This window comes from Phaseolus vulgaris, chromosome 6 (assembly GCF_000499845.2).
Source record: "Phaseolus vulgaris cultivar G19833 chromosome 6, P. vulgaris v2.0, whole genome shotgun sequence".
NCBI lineage: Eukaryota > Viridiplantae > Streptophyta > Magnoliopsida > Fabales > Fabaceae > Phaseolus > Phaseolus vulgaris.
Genome location: NC_023754.2, coordinates 16,143,794 through 16,166,907, shown reverse-complemented (window position 1 = coordinate 16,166,907; position 23,114 = coordinate 16,143,794). Strand labels below are relative to the sequence as shown.

Below are 23,114 nucleotides of genomic sequence, written 5' to 3'. Positions count from 1 at the left end.
GCGGTAAAATAATTAATAAATTCTTCATTTTATGAGATCCAAACTCTGTGTATTTTTTTTAAAATTATTTTATTATGTTATTTACTCAACCAATGAAACCTTTGTCAAGTGTGAGTTTTTGAAAACCTAAGCCTTTTTTAGTTCAATAATTAATTTAAAATATCCTACATTGTGTTTTGTATTGATTAAATAGACATGAAATGATAACTAAGTTGTGATGGCATGCATTTGCTATATATTTTTTCTTGGTAATATAATTTTTCTTAAGTGATTCATGGTCTAGATAATATAAATTAAGATATCAAGAAAAGAAATATCAAGAAGAAGTGATAAATTGAAAAAGAGTTATTGAAAACATTTATTTAATGTATGAATAAGGTGTAGATTAAAATTTTAAAAAAGATCAAATATTATTCTCTCATAATAATGATTAATATAAGTCTTTTATGAAAAATATTTATCTATTTTTTACAAGATATTAAGATGGTAAGAAATAGAATTAATTATTATGTAAGATAAGTATTGATATACTTGAAATAATATGAGATTATTTTTATAAAGTAGTATATTATATTTAAACATACAATAAGTTCCCTTTATTTTATTATGTTTGAGAAACTACTATAATTATAATAATTTATATATAAACAAATAGGTCTAGAGAATCTTATAGAGAAGAACATAGGTTACAAAATATATATATATATATATATATATATATATATATATATATATATATATATATATATATATATATATATATATTGGAAATATTTTGTTTTGTAAAGTCCTATATTTGATGCTTTTGGTGTTACACGATATATAGTCTAAGTTTACATTAATATCTAAACAAAAGTTTAAATGATATCTATTTTTATTTTTAATCGGTTATACAAAAAGTCTACGAGTAAAAAAAATCAATTTTTTTTATACATTTCTAGATCAAACTTCCCATAGTTTTTTTAAACTTTTAATTAATAAAAATATTTATTCTTGCCAATTTCCTTTTTAATCAATAACACTTACTATCACAATAAAATCATGTTTACAAATTGTAGTGACCTAACAATATTTTGTTAAAATGAATTAATTCTGAATATAATTCGTGAACTAAGGAAGGACATGTAATATGTGAGACACTTTATCTCAAACTATATAACATGATTTTGAAATCTAATTGATAGCATATCTAATAATTTGAAGAGAAAATGAAAATTTTGTTGCACAATTGTTTGCACTATTTGCAATATGTTTTAGGAAATATTTAGTTTCTTTGAAAGTAATAATGCCATATACTATTTTAAATATATATAGAGAAATAAAAAAAATGTTAGTTACCATGATAACATAATATTAACTCACACATCTAAAATAAGAAATGAGAAAATAAAATAAAATTATAATACAAATAATGGAATTTATTTTTTTCTTATAAAATTTAATGAGATAACCTATTAATAATTTATACACATTTTGTAACTATTTTGATGTGATTTCTCAAGAAAACTATTTTATCATTTGTTTATATCCTTAACTATACCATTTGTATCGCAATTTCTTAACTGTAAAATAAAACATAATTGGGAAATGTTCGTAAAAGGTTGGTATTGAAAGCCCATTTTCTAATGGGCTTTTGGGCTGTGATACTGAAAAAAAATCAGAAAAAAAATAAATTGTGGATAATTCTATGCTCAGTGTTGCATTGCTCTACACGAGTTCGTTCTTTCAGAGTGAGATAGAATCGTTGAAGAGCTTCAATGGCGGTTTCTTCTCTCTCTGTTACTCCTCTTTCTCTCTCCAATTCTTCTCCCTCTCTATCTTCCAAGCTAAAGTATCCATCTTTGTGCCTTTTCTCGGGTAACTCCTTGAGGGTCACATGCCCCAAACCTCTGCACTCGTCAATTGTGGTTCATGTTGCTCCGGAAGTGTTGGATTCTTCCCCTGATCCCTTGGACCCACCTCCAGAAACCCTTGATGATGACTCTGAATCCACCACTTATCAGGTTTGTGGGTGTGTAGTTTGGTATTTCTTCATTGGGTGATGTATTACTAGGATTTTCCAATTGCTTGATTAATTGTGTTTTAGAATATACTAATTCAGCATGCTTGTTATTTATCTGTAAAGCAATGGCTATTGTGTTTGTTGACAATGTTAGATTTGTGGATATAAGATGAAATGAATAATGAAAATTATGACAATGTTATTGTTTTTGTATTTGCAATGTCATCACTTTTTGTTTGGAGATTTAGGAAGTATAATGGCACTGGCTTCAATGTTATTATGTTTTAGCTTGTGTAGTGGTTTTCCTTACACATGTTGAGTAGTACGGAAAGAAACCGAGGGAAGAAAGTTTAAAATTTAAGTTGAAGAGCAAATGGGTGAGGGAAAAAATTGAATTTTTGTTAAAGTTGATTTTTGTTCTCCCCTTGATAACTACATTGTGATCTGTGTTTCTTTCTGCTGTACTGTCTTTTCTCCCATCCAAACATATCATTACTATTTTGAGCTCATTAGAGAAGTGGGAGTTTTAGATGTTAGGTGGCATGTGCATTTAGTATCCTTGTTAATGCAATATTTTGGTGTTTTAGGTTGGTGACCTGGGGACTCCGAGCACTTCGGCAATTAGCATTGGCGCTGATGCAGATGCAGTATGTATCAATTCCTCATTTCTAGTTGCTATTTAATATTTGTTGCATTTTGGGGTTTTGCTTTATCTTTTACATGTGAGGCTCAAATTTCAAATGTGAATTATATCCAGTAAAAATGGTTGAAGAATTATAATAAGAAATGGTTGGACATTTTAATCTGTGAATAGTGTTTGGGATTCATGGATCAGCGGGGTTGTATTCATGATACTTCTATTTTTTGGGCTTTGAATTAATGTGGGATTAAGCATGCTGTTAGCTTATTTTTCATAAGTTCCTTTGTGAAGTTTTCTGTAAGTTCAGTTGAAAGGTCCAAAAGCAACTCGATGGTAGGAGGTTTGGGTATTAAGCCATTGATTTGTTTTTCTTTTGTCCAACCAGAAATTAGAATAAACATTGCATGAGATGCCTTTCTTTTTTGGTGTATTCCCATGAAATTAAATCATCTGATAACATTTCTTGTTCCTATTCTTAGATGGCACCAAAGCAGAAGATTAGAATCAAGCTTAGATCTTACTGGGTGCCCTTGATAGAGGATTCCTGCAAGCAGATATTAGATGCAGCTAGAACTACCAATGCAAAAACGATGGGACCTGTGCCATTGCCAACCAAGAGGCGAGTCTACTGTGTTCTTAAATCCCCTCACGTACACAAGGATGCTCGGTTCCATTTCGAGATCAGAACTCACCAGCGTCTCATTGATATTCTGTATCCTACTGCTCAAACAATAGATTCTCTGATGCAACTTGATCTTCCTGCTGGTGTTGATGTGGAGGTCAAGCTCTAGAGATATTTTCTTCTTAGGTTGCTAACCATCTTGAATTTGAGGGAGGTTCAACTTGTTATCAATAGCCAAATACATTAGCAAATGTCATGTATCTCACTGCCTAAACTTGACTTGTGTGCACGATGCAAAAAAATCCTTTTTGGTTGTTTCACCTTCTGTCTTCAACAAGGTTTTCATTGTCTATCCCTGATATTTGTATATCATATTCAATGTTATGTAATTCTGATCTGACACTGCCCAATGTTCTCTCTTTTCCTGTTAAGTTATGCTTACGAACTTCTTTTGATTGATTTCTTTTTTATTGATTTCTTGTGGGTTTTAATTAAGTGACGGAGTGGTTAGTGGCGTGTTTGATCTGAGAGAACCTTTTCTTCTTAACTATTCTTAAACAATTAAGCAAATGTTTCCTTGTTTTCATTTTATTTCATGTTTACTAATAGTTTTATAAGAAATGGTGAAAATAACGAGTGGTGTTACAGTTTAGTTTGAAAACTGAAACAAAGTGAAGTTAAGTGCTGGGCCTCTTTTTTTTTGGGTTTACTTGACCTCACTTTGTTCCTCTCCTCTTTTACATATGGCCAAATATGTTTAAAACTAGTAAAGATTATTCCATCAACTTAATTTTAAGAAATAAGAATATACACTAAAAACAATGTCAGTCATGAAGTTGCAGCTCTATCTGACATTATATTTAATGTATATCCATTGCAGTATAAGAAGTGGTTTAACCTTTAAAGCTGATCAAGAATATGCTGAAAATAATGTCAGTTCTGAACACATTTAAACTCAGTAGTGTCTGTTTCTTTTGTTAAAGTAAAACATAATTCATTGTGGAAGAAACTTGCAATTTGTTATCTCTTCAAATGAGAAAGTTGACATATATGGCTCAACCATCTATATATTTTCAAGTTGAATCCTTGGTCAATTTATGTGGAATTGGTCCATGACCACTTGAAAATCTAGTAGCTAACAAAAGTGCTTCGAGATATTTGTTTATAATACAAGATGAAAAGTGCTTTGTGGATATTAACTCATTAATTTATTTAGAATGCTTTATCCTTTAGTTTCTTACCTTTTTTTTATACATGCTCAATTATTCTTTCTTGCTTGTGGAAGTGTGGAACTACTGTCAACCGTACCAACCATATCTCCTATCATGTCTCTTATTAGGTCCTTTTGATAATGCACAATAGAACATGGATCTTGATGGAGAACATCATTTTCAAAAGAACTTGGTCATTGACCAAGTCAAAACATCCACTGCATAATTTAGTTTTTATGCTTTTTACCAACATTCATAACAATTAACTATTTCTTTTTATATCTTTAATAAGAGAATACTTGACTGGGATCACATCACAGCATAACATATTTAGCAAAAACATTTAAGTCTAGCTAGACAGTTATTCCAAAATAGGGAGTGAACCAAATCCTAAAAATTCCATTGTGTGGCTACCAAATTGCTATGTTCTCTTGAATGTGCAACTTGGTGGATTAGCATCTTCAATAATTCAGACAGACTTTCATGGTTGATATGAGATATAGTGACAAAGAAGTCTCAATTTGTCTTATCTTTTGCTAGGCCTGTCTCATAGAGCTCTCTCTGTCCTTCTACCTAACCTTACCACTCAAATGGCCAAATTGTATTCAAATTACAACCAATAAGTTGACTACATGAAGTAAAAAGAAAGAAAAAATATTTCATATTTAGATAATGTGCAAATTTTCAGAGATTAAGAAGTTACTTGAATATAATAGGTAACATAAATTGGATTAAAATAAAAGTTGCTGATTTGGGTGTTTTCTTTAAGCAAGTAAGAAATAATTGTCATTTAAAATCTACTTTTGATTCTTCTTGCAGACATATTCTTACTCTACCCAATTGCAATGTGTTCATAGCATTGTATTCAGATTCTTTTTTTATGTTAAAAAATATTACTTAATCTAATTGGAGATTATAAAACCTTACTCTAAAAATGATTTTGGTCCTCCACTTTTGTTAAAGTTTCACCAATGATCTTATGTGTAATCACTGTGAGGTGTATTGTGGTTCAGGTTTTATTATTACAATGTAACTGTTTTAGATAATGTTTTTGTTTCATTTTTGTTAGAGAAGTTGATATATGCCTATCCTTTAAAAATAATGCATTCTAAAAAGCTGTTCATTGCAGTTCACTTTTTAGTTTTTATTTTGTTCATATATTTCAAAGTAAGTATATTTCATAAGCATATACCTCTGCACCGGTTCACTTTAAGCATAAAACAAAAGACAGAGAATCTAAAGGAAGTGTTTTGTTTCTTTATTATAGGTAATTCCAAAACTTTGGAAGAAAACACAGGGATGCTCATTAAAATTTCAAATATTTTCAGATATTCTCTGTTCTACAATATATATATATATATATATATATATATAATTTTCACTCTACAACTTAATCCCACATCTTATAAAATTCTTCAAATTACATTACTATATTTAAACTTAGATAGAATAAAGTAGTTTCAATTTAAATAGGGGAAACTAAAATAAATCAATTAATTGAACTCAAGAAAATAAAATACTATCACTTTATAAAACTAAAATAAGACATAATTTAAGTACACTTGATTATATTTAATAATTTAGTAATTTAATTTAATTAAATCTGATTGAGTTAAACTTTTTTTATTATCAAATCTAACTCCATCTTTTACTAATTATGTGTATTGAATAAGAGACCCAGTCTCATTAAATCAAATAAATAATAATAATAATATAACTGATATTTAATCATTCTATTAATTAAATATTATTTTTTTCAAATATTAAGTTATTTAGATACTAAACAATACAATCTATTTTTTAAAACGATTATTTATAAAATTTAAGGAAAATCTTTATAGGAAAACAGTTCAAAATTCATGATTTAATTGAACAAAATTTAACCTATCCTAATCAAGAATAAAAAATTTAATTCAATCCAAAACTATTTTATTAGATTGAGTATTGAGTGTGAAATTCTACTGTTTATTTAAAAGAGATAAAAACATAAATTAGGAAAAGAAAAGGAAGTGGCAAACAAATTGAAGAGGTAACATGATCACAATTTGAAGAGGTAGAATGATGAAGGAGAATCTTTGTGACGTAATGCATTACATAACAAAGTCAAAGAATCATTGAACTTCAACGGCGGCTATTATTTACAAATTACAACTCACTTTTCATTTCATTTCTTAATTATTATATTCTTTTATTTTATTTTATTTTATGCCAAAAATCATTCTCAATGTTATTTTCAATAGCTATCCAGTTTAAAATGTTGGAAGTATTGAAAGTCTCTTTTTACACTTGCTATCAATTATAAATATATTGGTTGTTTTAAATACAATTAAAGATTCTTAAAATAGTTATTTTATTAATCATGTTATTTTTTTTTGTTAAAAACAAATAAAAATAAAATAATTTTTAATATATTAGTTTTTCTCTCTCTTTCTATATATATATATATTATAAAATATTTTAATTTAATCTATAATAAACTAAACTAAAAGTAGAACATTTAAGCATTAAGATGAAAAGTTCATTTTTGAATTATTAGAAAATTTCAAAAAAACTTAAAGGAGCTCAGATTTGGTTAAACTCAACCATTTACAAAATTTGAAATGACATAGAACTTTTATTTTCTCAAATTTTTATTAACTTTTTAATTATTTAAAAATTATTACATTATAAATTTAGATAAAAATGTCGCAATTATTATTTTTGCTCTTTTCTATACCAATGATGTTATATTAATTACTTTTAATTATCCATAAATTTACAATATAAAATAGTTTCAAAAAGCTATAAAAGTAAAAACTGTTATTATATGAAAAGAACAAGAAAATATTATTTTGAAATTTTAATTTTGAACGTAAAATGTCAAAAAATTTCGCTCCATTCACGAAATCCAAAGAGATATGAAAATACTGGAGTCTCTTATGAAATCAAAATCCATGATTTCTACCCTATATTATTGGGTGTGAAGCTTCACATCGAACACGTAGACGCATTCAGGCGATGGCACCAAGATAAAGGGTTCATATCCTACCCACTTTTATGATGTGATGAAATTATTAATGCTTTTCTGACACAATATTAATGTCTTTTAAACTATCTCTTTGTTAATGTTATGTATATATTTTTCAGATAAGAGATATTAAGAAGGTATGATTACTGACTCAAATTTAATTTTGTGAGATGTGGGCTTCCTTAAGACCAGGACCAGTCCTTTCTTTCCGAACAAGAATCACATTCATTCATTCACTCATCAATCTTTCATATTTCATCAACCAACACAACACTCAATCAAGAAGTAAAATTTATTTTCCCTTTCTCCTATTTATAATAATTAAATTTTCCTGAAAAATTTCCTATTTTCCATGAATGTTCTGGTTCTAGGGCGCTTTTTCACTTCTCCATTATATAAGACTTCGCCTCTCACTCCCTCCTCAATCCAATTCACACCCATTTTCATTCATCCCTCAAAGCTCCAACCTTTGCACGCAATCCACCTCTTCTCTCTCTCCATGGCCACTTGCGTTGACGCCACAACCCCTCTTTCTCGCAAGCCAAACGTGCCCCAATCCGATGACCATTCTTTCAATTACACCAAATTCTGCCGACCCAATTTTTCCGATCGCCTCCCCTGCATACCCATTTGCAAGAATCGGGAGATGGCCTTCTCGCGTGTGGAGGACCTGGACACGCGTGTAGAGGACTTGGACACGCGTGCGGAGGATGGTCTTGGTGTTCTTGAGTTCGGGGCTGTTGATCTTTGGTTGAAGATTCAAGAGGAGGCCAGGTTGGATGTGGATCAAGAACCCATTTTGTCTAGTTACTATTTCAGTTCCATTTTGTCTCACAAATCATTAGAGAGTGCTTTGGCCAACCAACTCTCTACCAATTTGAGCAGTTTGAACCTTCCTAGCAGCACCCTTTTTGATATTTTCTTGGGTGTTTTGATTGATGATTGTGGAGATGATATCATAGGAGCCGTGAAGGATGATTTGGTTGCTGTTAAAGAGAGGGACCCTGCATGCATTAGTTATGTGCATTGTTTGTTAAATTTCAAAGGGTTTCTTGCATGCCAGGCTCACAGGATTGCTCACAAATTGTGGCTTCAAGGGAGGAAGGTTCTGGCCCTGTTGATTCAGAATAGGGTGTCTGAGGTTTTTTCTGTGGATATCCACCCTGGTGCACAAATTGGACGTGGAATTTTGTTGGATCATGCTACCGGGCTTGTGGTGGGGGAGACTGCAGCTATTGGCAATAATGTCTCAATTTTGCATAATGTGACTTTGGGAGGGACTGGTAAGTCAAGTGGCGATAGACACCCTAAGATTGGTGATGGGGTGCTAATAGGTGCAGGGACTTGTATTTTGGGAAATATTAAGATTGGTGATGGGGCTAAGATTGGTGCTGGTTCTGTAGTGTTGAAGAATGTTCCACCAAGGACTACTGCAGTTGGAAACCCTGCTAGGTTGGTTGGAGGAAAGGACAATCCAATTAAATTGGATAAGATGCCTAGTTTTACCATGGACCATACTTCATATATCTCTGAGTGGTCTGATTATGTTATTTAGATGTTAATTAATTGTCTGACCTGTTTTAGAGTTGTGTTTAGGTTTAATTACTATGGTTGAGGGGACTTGGTTGTTGTGCATGAGAGAATACAAGTTCTCCAGCTGACAACAGTTGTTCTTTTAATTGTTGTGTTAGGTTTTAAAAATAGTTAAATGTAGTGTTTTGTTGTTGTGTAATTTTCCATGATCACCATCCTTTGTGTAAAGTTTACGAATAAGGATTTTGCATGTTTTTACATTTCTGTTCTCTCTCATTGCTTTATCCTTTTGGAGGATTGCATTGATTAGCAATGTCAGATATCAAACTGTTGTGGTGAATACGGATACCAGATAAAAGCAACAATGGTACCTTTAACACTCTGCCCTGCATAATACAATGAATGTTTTTGGATGGAGCTTTTGTTCAGCCAGTGATAACTGATATGTGGAATTATCAATATTTTTCAACTAAATTAGGATGACTTCTGGGAGAGTTCATTTGGGTTTCCATCATTACCCCAGCTAAAGTGTTTCAGAGAATATATGCAATGAAGTGGGTTTATGATATGGTGATGAGGTATATTTAGTTTATTCTAAAACAATTTAGGATAAGCAGTTCAATCTTGCTTTCTCTTGTAGACAAATGTTTATAGGAAAAACTACTAGGTCAATGAGTACATAATTAGTCAGGTTACAGTTTCATAGAATCATTAGTGTTGTTCTGTTGTGTTCTGAAAAGTGTAATGGCTTTTGATGTCTTTGAAAACTCTATCCAAACACAGACCAAGTTGTTTATCTAAACTTGTCCCAAGCTGTCTCTATTTCTACTTTTCTTGTAAAAACTGTTTCTGTTGAGTTGATAAATATATTAAAGAAGAGACGTACTGAAGTTCTAAAGCGGCTTTAGTTCTGGTTTGGAACATCAAAAACATAAGAGTCAAGATTTTGTTCATTATGGTTTGGACTTTGCATACCAATTACTACAGGAATCAGCAATAAAGAAAGTCCAACTTGGCCGCAATTTTTTGAAGGTGAGATTCCAATAGCCAACAAAATCAATAGTGGAAAGGAGAATAAGATCATAATTAAATTATCAGCAGAAGTTGCATTGCACTTTTACCTTGTTACTCTTTTCACAGTTTAATTATGGCCTTTCTTTTTCTTAGTGGTTACATGAATTTAGAAAAGATTCCATGATGCTTTGGTTTTAGAAAAGTTTAGCGTGTAGTGGCTGTGCTTAATAGCGTGATAAACAAGTTGGTCAAAAGTTGTGGCATCTTTAGATTACTCTGTTTTAAAAACAACTCCTGGTTTTTGTCCTTTTTTTGTTTTCTAAATGATTATTTATTAGCTTAAGCTAGTAATTTGGTTTTATTTATTTAGGTTTGATCATTTAACTATTTTTTTTTTCAGTTTCACTTTGGTCTTCTCAAAATATCTCACAAAAACTTTCTATGATCTATTCATACATTAGCATATTTCAATGTATAAATATTTTTATTAGTATTGTTATTTTTAAGATCTTACATATTCTGAAAGATTAAATATAATTTTTAAAGACTTTTCAATGATTGAAATCCATTAACATTAAACAGTTTAAGATTGAAAATGTATGTATATAAAAAGCTCTCTTATTTGGATAAGACACTAAATAATTGTAGAAAAAAAATATCCTAATTACAAAAATAAAGACTTTTCAATGACCCATTAGTAACATTTAAATGAAGAAAAAGTCTTCAAAGATATTTTATTTTAAACAATAGAATTTTTTTTTACATGTATTCAACAATAAAATAATTAAAAAAATGCATTACCCTATACCATATTTTCTTGGGAAATTATATAAAATATAAAAGATAATGACGTTGACGTGTTCTCATATTTGCATCATTATTTATTTATTTAATTTTTTTCTTTTAAAGTAAAACATTGTTTGGTTTCTTTCTTTCTCCACTCCCATGGCATTGTTACATCAAATATTCATTGTGGGCAAGACTTTCCCTTTTGGTTAGAAAGTAGTCAAGATTTTATTTGTTTCTATTAGTGGGCATAGGAATTTTCATAAAAAAAGAAAGCTATTCTTTCATTTCTTTTTAGCAAAAGCGATTTGCAGGTCAATTCTTTTTCTCTTCATATATTTTCCACAAATTAGTGATGCCTGCACTCACTTTAGAAGCATACTGCCTTTTTCATTTATTTGAAAAAAATCATTGTGTTAAGTGAAATCAGAGGAGAATTTGGTTTCATTTATATTAACTTTGTTAAGTGAAATCATTTTTGTACTAAACTACAAGTTTGTTTTCAAAAGATAACCACACTTAAACCAGTTAAAATATCAGGAATATAGTAGAAATGATGCAGAACTGTTAGATTGGATAAGGACATGTGGATGAAATAGAGTAGAAAGCGTGTATAAGAAGTCCAAAGATAAGGCTACTTGGTCTGAGGTGAACGTGTTGAGTTGTACATACTAAGCACATTTACCCCACGCCATTCAATTCCGTGTGAGAATGTGAAAATCAAAATCAAACCATGCATCAATATTATTGGCTAAGTACAATTTGAAGTCAAAATATTGCTAATGTAGTGTCCAAAATTGTTAAGACTGTTGGTCACGTATCCACACGTGTTGGATGAATCAGAGACATAATCTCAAGCTCTGATGTTTGTTTGAATGATCTATAGAAAGTGTAGTATTTTAAAGCAGAAAGTTTTGTTTCAAAGATTTATATACAATATTGTGATATGATTTTTTAAAGTGATTATTACAGGATATGAAGTTTGGTTCATATGTTCTCTGAAACACTTTAGCTGGGGTAATGATAGAAACCCAAATGATATTATGCAGGGCAGAGTGTTAAGGTACCATTAGCAAACTTTTCAAAAAACTAAATTCTATGTTGCTTTTATTTGATATTGGTATTCACCACAATAGTTTGATATATGAGAAAGGGTGGTGATCATGGAAACTTACAACAACAAAACACTACATATAACTATTTTTAGAACCTAACACAAGGATTAAAAGAACACCAGTTGTCAGCTGGAGAACTTGGATTCTCTCATGCACAACTAGAAGTCCCCATAACCATAGCCATTAAACCTAAACACAACTCTAAAACATGTCAGAAAATTAATTAGCCTCTAGACCACTCTGAGATATATGAACCATGCATGGTAAAACTAGGCATATCCAATCTAATTGGGTTGTCCTTCCCTCCAACCGACCCGGCAGGGTTTCCAACTGTAGTAGTCCTTGGTGGAACATTCTTCAACACCACAGAACCAGCACCAATCTTAGCCCCATCACCAATCTTAATATTTCCCAAAATACAAGTCCCTGCACCTATTAGCACCCCATCACCAATCTAAGGGTGTCTATCGCCACTTGACTTACCAGTCCAGTCTCCCCCACCATAAGCCCAGTAGCATGATCCAACAAAATTCCACGTCCAATTTGTGCACCAGGGTGGATATCCACAGAAAAAACCTCAGACACCCTATTCTGAATCAACAGGGCCAGAGCCTTCCTCCCTTGAAGCCACAATTTGTGAGCAATCCTGTGAGCCTGGCATGCAAGAAACCCTTTGAAATTTAACAAACAATGCACAAAACTAATGCATGCAGGGTCCCTCTCTTTAACAGCAACCAAATCATCCTTCACGGCTCCTATGATATCATCTCCACAATCATCAATCAAAACACCCAAGAAAATATCAAAAAGGGTGCTGCTAGGAAGGTTCAAACTGCTCAAATTGGTAGAGAGTTGGTTGGCCAAAGCACTCTCTAATGATTTGTGAGACAAAATGGAACTGAAATAGTAGCTAGACAAAATGGGTTCTTGATCCACATCCAACCTCTTCTCCTCTTGAATCTTCAACCAAAGATCAACAGTCCCGAACTCAAGAAAAATGGGTGTGAATTGGAGTGAGGAGGAAGTGAGAGGGGTGAAAATTAAGTCATGGGTCTTTCAGATTTTGTGTTGTGGGATAATTTGTTCTCTCAATGCAGACCCAGTGAAAAAAGATTTTTAAGTTACTTCAATATTCATCATTTCCTTTTAATTTCACAGTGAAAGGTACTGTAAAATTAAGAAAATGAGAATGAAAAATATTTTATTTAAAATTATCTTTTTGTGTATATATAAATATATGTTTTTCCTTCAAATGTGGTTTACCTGAGTTTGTGATTCACTGATAAACCACATACATTCCTGACATTATGAGTGCATCCCTAACCTCATCATGGTTGCTAATGTCATATCATTAGCAACTCAGGAGGAGTTGCAACATTCAATTGAAGTCCCTTATTTTTTTTTGTCTGAATTAGGTAAAATCATTATGAAGAATAATATATTTTCTGTTTTATATTTAAGATAACTACATATCAAAAGCTTAAACTACTTCATCTATTTTGCATAATTTTTCACTTATATTATATATTCCTCATATGGCACATGCAAGCCTTTGTCCACCACCAGAATCACTTTTTTTTTCAAGTGGTCCATATTCTGCACTCTTCTTTTTTCAAAAAATCAAGTTTGTGGTGAAAATTAAGTGATGGGTCTTTTAGATTTTGAGTGGTGGGATAATTTTCTTCACTCAAATTTTATATATAAAAAATGCAGACCTAGAGAAAAAGATGTTAAAGTTATTTCATACTCACCATTTTCTTTTAATTTCACAGTGATATGTTACTATCAAATTAAAAAAATAGAGGAAAATAATTTATTTGAAAATTATATTTCTATGCATATAAATACACATTCATTTCTCTTTCAAATGTGGTTCAGCTGAACTCATGCGTGCCACTAAAAGAAAATGTGTACACAGTAAAGATGCTTCTAAAGGATAAAGCCAAAAAGGAAGGAAGATACATTGATATTGTAGAGAAAAAAAAATCACATGAACCCTAATTGATACTATTTATCTTCTTAAAATATTATTTCTAGTAAATATCTGTGTAAAAAGGGAGTCTTTTATTTGCCAGAGTTTGTTTAGTTCTGTGCTTCATAGCATGATTTGCTAGATTTCATCATCTACATCATACAATTTTACTTTTAGTATCCATTTTTTTTCTTACATTTTCATATATGTGAAAAAAGTCTACATTCTTCATGGGTTGTAAATATTTTAGATTTTAAAATATGAAAACCTATTAGAGATTCCATGATTTAGAATTAAAAACTATATTTCATATTACATAATCTCGAAATGTAATATAAATTGTTGCATTCTAAAATACATTTTTAGATTAAAAAATTATTATAAATTATTCCATCTTAAATATATTTTAATTTACACAATTGAGAACGTATTTTAAATTACACAATTCAGACACTTGTAAAATTCATGTTTATAAATTCTGTAATGTAGAAATATATTTCAAATTGTATCATGTACATTTTTAGATTATTTAATTTAGAACTTAATTCGAATATCTAAAAATGTGTTTTAAATTTTATTTGGAATACATTTTTTTTATTACCCAGTCTGAAAATTCATAAATGTATTTCAAAAATTACAGATTGTGTAGCTTAATCATATTTCTAGATTCTACAACCCAAAATTCTAATCTAAGGACATTTAAGACTTTTCCAACATTGCCATGGACATGAAGAAAACATGGGGTGTGAAAAGTAAATGCCCACAACATATCCAAAAGGGTCAAGTCTACTTGAAAGCCCAATATTGTAGCACAGGCCTTGGCAACACTTGTATTTCCTATTTCTGGTTGTGTCCAATTTTGGCTTGGCTGATTCTCCCTACACCCAATCAAATTGGACCTGCACCCAATTGTATTTGTGAAAGTACCGAATTACCCTTAATGAAAATGAAATTAGGATTTAGTGATTTTTGCACCCAATCACACACCCAAGTTTGTTTCTGCCATTCTCGCACCCAACACCATCTCTCGCACGAGCATTCGCATTCTTGCATCTTGGTTGACATTTCTCCGGCAGCATAGTGTTGAGTGGAAGGACTCCTTGAACAAAGATGAAGCCAAGAGCGCGAAGGTCCGTCCTCCATTGTTGCGCGAAGGTATGAGGGCATCAGTGCACCCTACAAGCTTTTTCAAAATAAACATGACAAGGGTACAATTGAATTTTAGAATGTTCGTCGAGTGTCAATCACAATGGATTGAGTGGAGGAAGAAATTGCCTTTCGGCTTTTGCTTTATGAAACTCCATAATTACTACTTGCACAATCTTTCAAGTAGTTAGTACCACAAATGAATTGTTTGAGTGACATGTATAACAATCTGATAAAATATTTATAATATTAAAGTTAATATTCTTACACAGTGATACATCATCAGAAAATATTGAATTAACTTTTCTAAACTGATGAGTTAATTCTGAAATGAGAAGTTCTGAAATAAACGCTTTTAAGATCAGTCATTTATTTTATAAAAACAACTTAAAATTCATGTCTGGTTATAATTATAAAAAATGTTTTTTATTTAAAATATTATAAACTTTTTTAAATGACATTGCAAAAAAAATATTTAAAAAGTATATACATATTTTTTTTATAAAAAATTATAAATAACACATGTTTGCTTAAAACACCATTTTTTAAATTAAAATGATTATTATGTTTTTTACTTTAAAAAAATTATATTTCAACATTAAACATTAACTAAATTAAAAAATAACTTGTATAAAAAATAGCTATTTTATAATTTTTAAACAAATATGCTTTTATAAATGATGAAAATAAAATGTTTCATCTCTATGAAATTTGGAGCAAATCCAATGGCACACTGTAGATAAAAATTACACAGATGTTTTTTGTTTTGAGGTCAGAATTTGTTGACCAGAAATCCGAATTCTGACTTGCTTATGGGGCTGATTACACCAGATTTCCACCTTGAACTCGGTTTCTGGATAATTGAATTCTAAGGTGGTTTTGATATTTTTTTTTTTCGTTTTCGATTTTAAAATAATATGAAGGTGGACAAATTTGGGAAAAGAAATATAAATATAGTTAAATCAAAATAAATTTTAGGAGGACAATTTTAAATCAATTAAAAATATTGAGAAAGTAGAAAATTAGGTAAAGATATATTTAAAAATAAATATATGTAAAAAGTATATAAATTTTCAAAAATAGAAATTTTGTGAAAAAAATAAAGGATTGTAAGAATGTAATGAAATGTATGTGATATAATTAAACTTATTGAGTAGTGAGAAATATATTAATCTTAAAAGAGAAGTGTATATATAAATTTGGAGAAATAAAATTTTGAATAAATAAAAAAACAAAAGTACAGATATATTAAGAAAAAAAAAATTTAAAAAATATGAGAAAATATAAAATTTATGAAAAAGTAGAGGAAAGAAAGACTTGTAAAAAAATGATTGGAAAGTTTTTTATATAGTAGAATTTTTTTATTTTTAAGTTGTGTATGAAATATTGATGAATTGGAAAAAATATTTTAGAAATATTGATAGAAAGGAAATTAAAAATGTATAGAAAAATGTTTGAAGTAAAATTATTACATTTTATTTTGATTATTTATGTTTATAATAGTGAGGTTTATGAATATAAATAAATTTGACATTTGTATAGTGAAAAAATTAAAAACTGAGTTTGAAAAATTTATTATCGTAGGATTTATTTTATAAATATTAATAATTTATATAATATTTTTTTTGAAAATAGTAAGGTAGAATTAATAATAAAATATTTAAAATGATTAGTTAAGGAGGAATTGAAATTTTACATGAATAATTGTAAAGCTAATACACACTTGGAAGAAAATAAAAATGAAATTAAAGATATAAACAATTAGAAAAATACAGATTTTTTTTATGTAGTTGTGGTTGATATAGTTACTGTATTTTAAATCACGAACCACAATTTAATAAGGGTATTTCACTGTAAATTTTTGGTTTGGATAAAGAGTTCTATGTTGCCCCATGATTGTTTATATTAAATGTAGTAGTTAAGCTTTTTTCCGATGCTTGATCATTTGTGTAACATCAAAGTCAAATTTGATTAACCACTCTAAGGGGACAACGATAATTGATTTCAGTAACTTCTTTGTGGTCTCTATATTGTAGTACTTGGATTGTTGTGTAGTAGTTGATGAAAAGACCACTTTGTGTTGAATGGTTAGATTTATAGGTAAGACTATAACCATTTGGACTTCCATTATGATGGCTCTTAGGGTAATGCCTCCGAAGTATTTGTTGTGTGGAAGTGATGATGTTGAGGTTTGTGGAAGAGGTTGAAGTTGGTTAGTTTAAAAGTATCATAATTTTTTTTTTTGTAAATATTATCAATTTAGCATACAATTCAATGATTGTATTTAAAGAAAATGAGACTTACAAGCTATCATTTCATGTACATGGACATTTATTGAAGTATGAGTAGCATGATACGTAAGACACCCGAACCACCCAATGCATGTCAGGATTACATCTCATCCAACACAATATAGGCTAGCATACTTTTCCAGCAAATATGACAAGTCATAAATATGTGGCAATGTGCACGTGATAGGGTAATGACATGTGTCATGAGCCACTGAACCACCCAATGCATCTTAGAGTTACATCTCATCCAACAACAGTTTAGGGCAACCACATGTTTCTAGTGAATATGAAAAGTCATAATGTGCATGTGATGAGATGATGATATGTATCTTGAACCACCCAAGTCACCCAATGTATGTGAGGGTTACATCCCATCCAACACAATCTAGGTCAACACACATTTTCAGTGAATATAAGAAGTCATAAACATGCGACAATGTGCATATGATAGGGTGATGACACGTGTCTTGAGCCACCCCAACCACCTAATGTATGTTAGGATTTCATAAACATGTGGTAGCGTGCATGTGATAGGGTGTTGACACGTTTATTGAGCCACCCAAACCACCCAATACATGTTAAGATTACATCGCATCCAACATAATCTAGGTCAGCATGCATTTCAAATGAATATGACAAGTCATAAACACGTGACAATTTACATGTCTATCTGATGACACGTGTCGTAAGCCACCCCCAACCAATGCATGTTTGGGTTACATCCTATCCCACTTTCATTGTTTCTATATAATATAAGTGTAATTAGATTAGTGGAAGGATGTGCAATTTCAAATTCGTAGTACTTAAAAATAGTTTGCTTTGAAGAAATGAATGCATACAATTCATTTTGTGCCTTAGTTGATTATGAGGGTGGAATGTTTGCACTGTTTAGATTCTCAAAGGGTGTTACACTTAGTCACATAAAGAGGATTATTGGAAGTGAACTATTGTGCACTCAAGGTTAAGAAGTTACAAATTTTTTTTTATCATATTCCATTTCTACCTTTTGGAGAAACTTACTGATAGCTTGAGCTCTTCATCCTAGCGTTTTTGAGGTGGAATTTGCGGAAGCTTCAATGGATTGTTGGTGGAAAAAGGCTCTCCTAAGAGTTGTGGTAGCCTTGGAGGTGCAGGAGAAGTAGTGAGAGAGGTTTGACCAACTCTCTTTGTAGGTGAAAGGTTTGAAGATTAAAGACCTAAATCCTAAGAGAGTTTAGGCAAAGGAGTAAGAATGACACATTTTGGCAGCATTTTATTACTCAAATTAATCTTATGAAAACATGAACCAAGCACCTCCTTATATAGGCTTGGAGGGTTGGAATTGGAAGAGCCAAATACAATGAAATGAGAGCCAAATTCAAAGTGTTGGCACATGTGAAAAGTGGCGCCTATTTTCAGCCCATGTGAGGTAAGATTCTAGAATGCTTCCATGTGCTAATTCATCTAGAACTTACGCTCATCTAGGGTCAAATTGGGTCGGTCCTAAGTTTAATTAGAAATGGATATTTCTAATTAAACTTAGGTTTAGCCTTTTAAGTACCACTTTGCATGTTTCATCACATTTACAAAAAGATTTAAACTATGCTACCTTGACTAGAAAATTAAGAAAACTATTACACACTAGAGTCTATGGCATGTAAAATGTGTCCTCTTGACCCCTCTTTGACTATGACTCTAGTGGTTGCCTCAATGTATCATTTTGGTGGCCTCTCAAAGGGTTGGTGCTGGGGCCTCTTCCATCATCCCCTCCCTCTTGAAAAGGATTTGTCCTCAAATCCATTGCTTCTTCTTCTTCTTCATGGCTAGGGCGATGGATGTGGCTGGATGGTGTCCATCATCTCCTCCTTCTTGAGAAGATCTATCCACAGATCTACAGATTTGATCTCGGATAGCAGCCTCTTGCTTCTTCAACTAGTCTTGCCCTCCCGGATAAAACGTCCACCTATGGGAATAATCAAATAAAGTAAAGGTGTTAGTTTGAAAATCAATTTTACTATGTTGCCATTTCTCTTGTTTTTGTTTTGTGTTTGGCAACTTTTCACAAAAATTTAAAGAGGAGTACAAAATTTTTCTTTCTAGATGCTTCCTCTTTTGTTCTAAATTTTCGTTATTAACTTCTTTATGAATTTTTCTAAGACTTTCTTTCACAAAATTTGAAGGTTGTTCAACAAGAATCATATTTTCAAATGTGTTTTTAATGTTTTCTTCTTGTTGAATGACCTTTTTTGTTTTTGTTATTTTTTCTTCCTCTCTTTTTTTTCATTTGTACTTGATCCTCTATCACTTGTGAAGGTGATAAGGGATAAAGTATAAAATTCTTTTCTTGGTGAGTGAAAGTTTTCTCATTAGTTAGACCATTGTGCAAGGTTTTTTTTTGTCAAATTGCCATGGTCTACCTAATAGAATGTGGCAAGCTTCCATAGGTACTACATCACATAAAATGTCTTGGTAGTTACCTATAGAAAACTTGACTTTCACTTGCTTATCTACAATTAGTTCCCCATCTTCATTTATCCATTGAAGCTTGTAAATTTTAGGATGAGGGACTACTTGTAGATTTAATTTTTCAACCAATCTAGTGCTACAACAATTGCAGCTTGAACCACTATCCACAATGAAAGAACATATGTTTTCTAAAACTTTACATCTTGTATGAAAGATGTTCTCTCTTCGTGTTTCCATGGTTGCACTAGGTTGATTGTTGAGGGTTCTTTTAATCATCATTAATTCCCCCTCTAAAGGATACACTCTTTCTTCTTCTCCCCTTTCTTTTTTCTCACTAGGTTCGTCTTCACAACTAGTATATTCATCTTTACCTTTCAAAAACAAGGTTCTTAGGTTTGGACATTGTGCTTGCACATGTCCTCTTCCATAGCATTTAAAACATTTAACATCCCTAGTGTGAATGGGTGGAGTGAAGGTATCCTTGCCTAAGGGTTTAGGAGTCTCTTTTGGTGTTTCCTTAGATGTACTCTCCTCCCTTTTAAAATCTCTCTTGGGATAGGAGTTAGGATATGAACCTTCCCTTTGACTTGAAGTTTTCCTTAAATTTTGTTGTTCAACTTTGATACAAAGTTGAACCAAGTCATTCAAGTCTTGATAAGGTAGAAGTTCAACCCTATCTCTTATCTCAAGATTGAGCCTACTTAAGAATCTAGCTATGGTGGTGGTCTCATCCCCCCTAATGACGACTCTCATCATATAAAGCTCCATCTTTTGCCTATACTCCTCAACACTCATGGTTCTTTGTTGGAGTCTTTGGAGCTTGTCCATCAACTCCCTATTATAGTAAGAAAGTATATGGCGGCGTCTTAGGGCTCCCCTTAGGTCATTCCAATACTCTATGGGAGGCTCCCTATGAAGACGCCTATCTCTTTCTAAAGATGTCCACCACTACATAGTGTTTCCTTGAAAACTAAGAGTGGCTAGGGGCACTTTTCTTTCTTCACTCACTCTATGGCAAGCAAAAAGTTGTTCTACCTTCATTTCCCAATCTAAGTATACTTCTTCATCTTCTTTTCCATGGAAATGGGGTAGGTCTACCCTAACCTCTCTTGGGCTCTTTTGTTCTCTTCTATCTCTTCTATGTCTCCTAGGGGGTGGTTGATAATACTCATTTATCCTAAGGCTTTCCTCCCCAAGAGAATCATGACCTTTAGAGATAGATGCATGAGAATGTGTATTTCTTTATTTTTGAGAATTCTCATCCTTTGCTTTAGTCAATTCGTTAATTTTCGCCTCATTATCCAATTGTCTATATGAGAGTGTTTGAAAGTCCTTGGCAAGTTTTTTTTTAAAAGAGATTTAATGGACTTCATATCACTTTCATTAGATTTAGAGGAGTGAGAAGACATGACTAAAGCTTTGTGTTTAAAAGTGTTTCACTTCAAGAAAGAAGAGGAAAGTTAGTGAAGGTAGCTTTCCAGGTAAGAGAGGTGAGTCACTAAGGACTTCTTAAGTACCAAGTCTTGCCTTAGCCAAAAACTATCCTTAAAAAACTTCACACAATTCTTTTTCTAAGTAAATTACTTAGAACACAATGAGGAATGAAAAATCAAATTTTATGCAAGGAAAAACAATGCAAAGCTATTTAACAACTAAAACAATTAATCAAAGCTTAAGCAAAAGATAGACGTAAGCAATTTTAAGCAAAGCTAAACAAAGATTAACGTAAAACAATCTAGCTAACACAATTAAGAATTGCTAATCTACAAAGCTGTAAACTAGTCGCTTCCTGGGTGAAGCTTCTTAGACACTTTGAGCCTTTGAAGACACACTCACCGTCTAATCGTGATTAATTCACTAATTAACAAAAGTGAAATGTAATTACAACTCAAGAAATGCAAAGAAATTGAATTGCACAAATTTAATTTCAGCTTGCTAATCTATGCACTCCTTTGGCTTGTTTTTGCTCTTCTTTGTTGTGCCCTTCAAAGTGTATGGTTTGTTTTTGGTATTTGTATTTACTGCTGCTCCTTGCCTTGAACCTCTTATGATTTAAGCAATTAAATTCTCCAAAGCAGTACCTACTAAGTAGAGCTAGACTCTCCTCAAGTCAATTTCCACTTAACAAGCACCAATTGAAATTTATCCACCAACAATATAGAGGTCAAGAAAAGAAAGCAAGAAACAATTAAATTTTAAAAACAACACCACAGCAATTGGATTTAATGATATGACACAACTAGAAAGAGTTCAGAATGATATTGGACAAGCAAATAAAAAAAATAGGCACTCAACAAAGGATAGCACACAAAAGGAACCTAAAGAATGACACTAGAATTGATTTGAAAAACCAAAACAGCACTACTGGAAAATTTCAGGTTCAGAAAGCGTGACTTAAAATATTTATGCTGAGCTGGCTATTTTGAATTTGCTTATGAAAATTTAAACACAAACGATTCAGTCTCTTAGAAAACTTTTGGCGCTGGAACCACACCAAAAACATGCACCAATTAATTGTGATAAAATTTTCAAAATCAATGTCCAATTACTGCCAGTTTTTGCGCCAGAATGCACACTTTTTTGTGTGATTTATCTTTTTTTTTTTCTATTTTTCCTTTTCAACTAATTCTTTTTTTCTTCTTTTTCTATCACATCAAACCATTGAATTCCAGAATCTCAGAATTTTCTTTCAACGTATTTAATTTTCATAACACAAAACAACCAGAACAGAATTTGTAAAAACAGAGGAATCCTAATTCTGGAATTAAAAACAAAAAAAGAAACTTAAAAAACACAATGGAGTGAATGTTATAGGAATTTGTATGGATCTATCATACAAATATGAACTCAAACTAAAAGGAAAAATGCACCAAAGGAACTAATCAAGTTAGAATTCAAATTAAACACTCAAATCAAAACAAGAAACAAATGAATCAAGAAAAGTACTACTAAGATTTGTTGACATTCTTGGAATTACATGACTAGACAAAACATATAGATTCAGAAAATAAAATAACTCAAGAACATCATATTGCACCGAACAAAAATTCAAACAAGACTCAAGTAACCTAAAATCAAAATAGCAACACAATTCACCATAGATTCCTACACAAAAATTGAAAATAAGGTGCTCAAGAACAATTTGAACAATTTCTACCGATTGAAATGCTTAAAACAACATCTAAATCAAATTAAAAATGTAAAAACAGCAAGACAACATGAACAAGAGATGAACAACATGAAAATAAGAATAACTCAAACAGAAAAATGAAAAGAGACACTTATCTCTTGAAGACTATAGCTCTAGATACCAAATGATAGCTTGAGCTC

General features: G+C 31.3%; 2 protein-coding genes and 1 pseudogene across 2 annotated transcripts; 2 read left to right on the top strand and 1 right to left on the bottom strand.

Annotated features, from left to right (window-relative positions):
• Positions 1-1,655: 1,655 nt before the first annotated feature.
• LOC137831339 (uncharacterized) lies at positions 1,656-3,723 on the top strand. Its single transcript, XM_068638979.1, has 3 exons — positions 1,656-2,003; positions 2,590-2,649; positions 3,122-3,723. Exons 1-3 carry the CDS (start codon positions 1,758-1,760, stop codon positions 3,431-3,433), a joined length of 618 nt encoding a protein of 205 aa, XP_068495080.1. The 5' UTR covers positions 1,656-1,757; the 3' UTR covers positions 3,434-3,723.
• Positions 3,724-7,449: 3,726 nt separating this feature from the next.
• On the top strand, positions 7,450-9,275 carry LOC137831338 (serine acetyltransferase 1, chloroplastic-like). Its single transcript, XM_068638978.1, has one exon. It carries the CDS (start codon positions 7,835-7,837, stop codon positions 9,035-9,037), a length of 1,203 nt encoding a protein of 400 aa, XP_068495079.1. The 5' UTR covers positions 7,450-7,834; the 3' UTR covers positions 9,038-9,275.
• A 2,618-nt stretch (positions 9,276-11,893) lies between these two features.
• On the bottom strand, positions 11,894-12,986 carry LOC137833460 (serine acetyltransferase 1, chloroplastic-like; annotated as a pseudogene).
• Positions 12,987-23,114: the final 10,128 nt, after the last annotated feature.

Excerpts from the sequence above, each read along its gene's own strand:
- LOC137831338 (XM_068638978.1), top strand. The coding sequence starts at position 7,835 with ATGAATGTTCTGGTTCTAGGGCGCTTTTTCACTTCTCCATTATATAAG.
- LOC137831339 (XM_068638979.1), top strand. The coding sequence starts at position 1,758 with ATGGCGGTTTCTTCTCTCTCTGTTACTCCTCTTTCTCTCTCCAATTCT. Across the intron at positions 2,004-2,589 it reads CTGAATCCACCACTTATCAG|GTTGGTGACCTGGGGACTCC; the intron begins GTTTGTGGGTGT and ends TTGGTGTTTTAG. Across the intron at positions 2,650-3,121 it reads TTGGCGCTGATGCAGATGCA|ATGGCACCAAAGCAGAAGAT; the intron begins GTATGTATCAAT and ends TCCTATTCTTAG.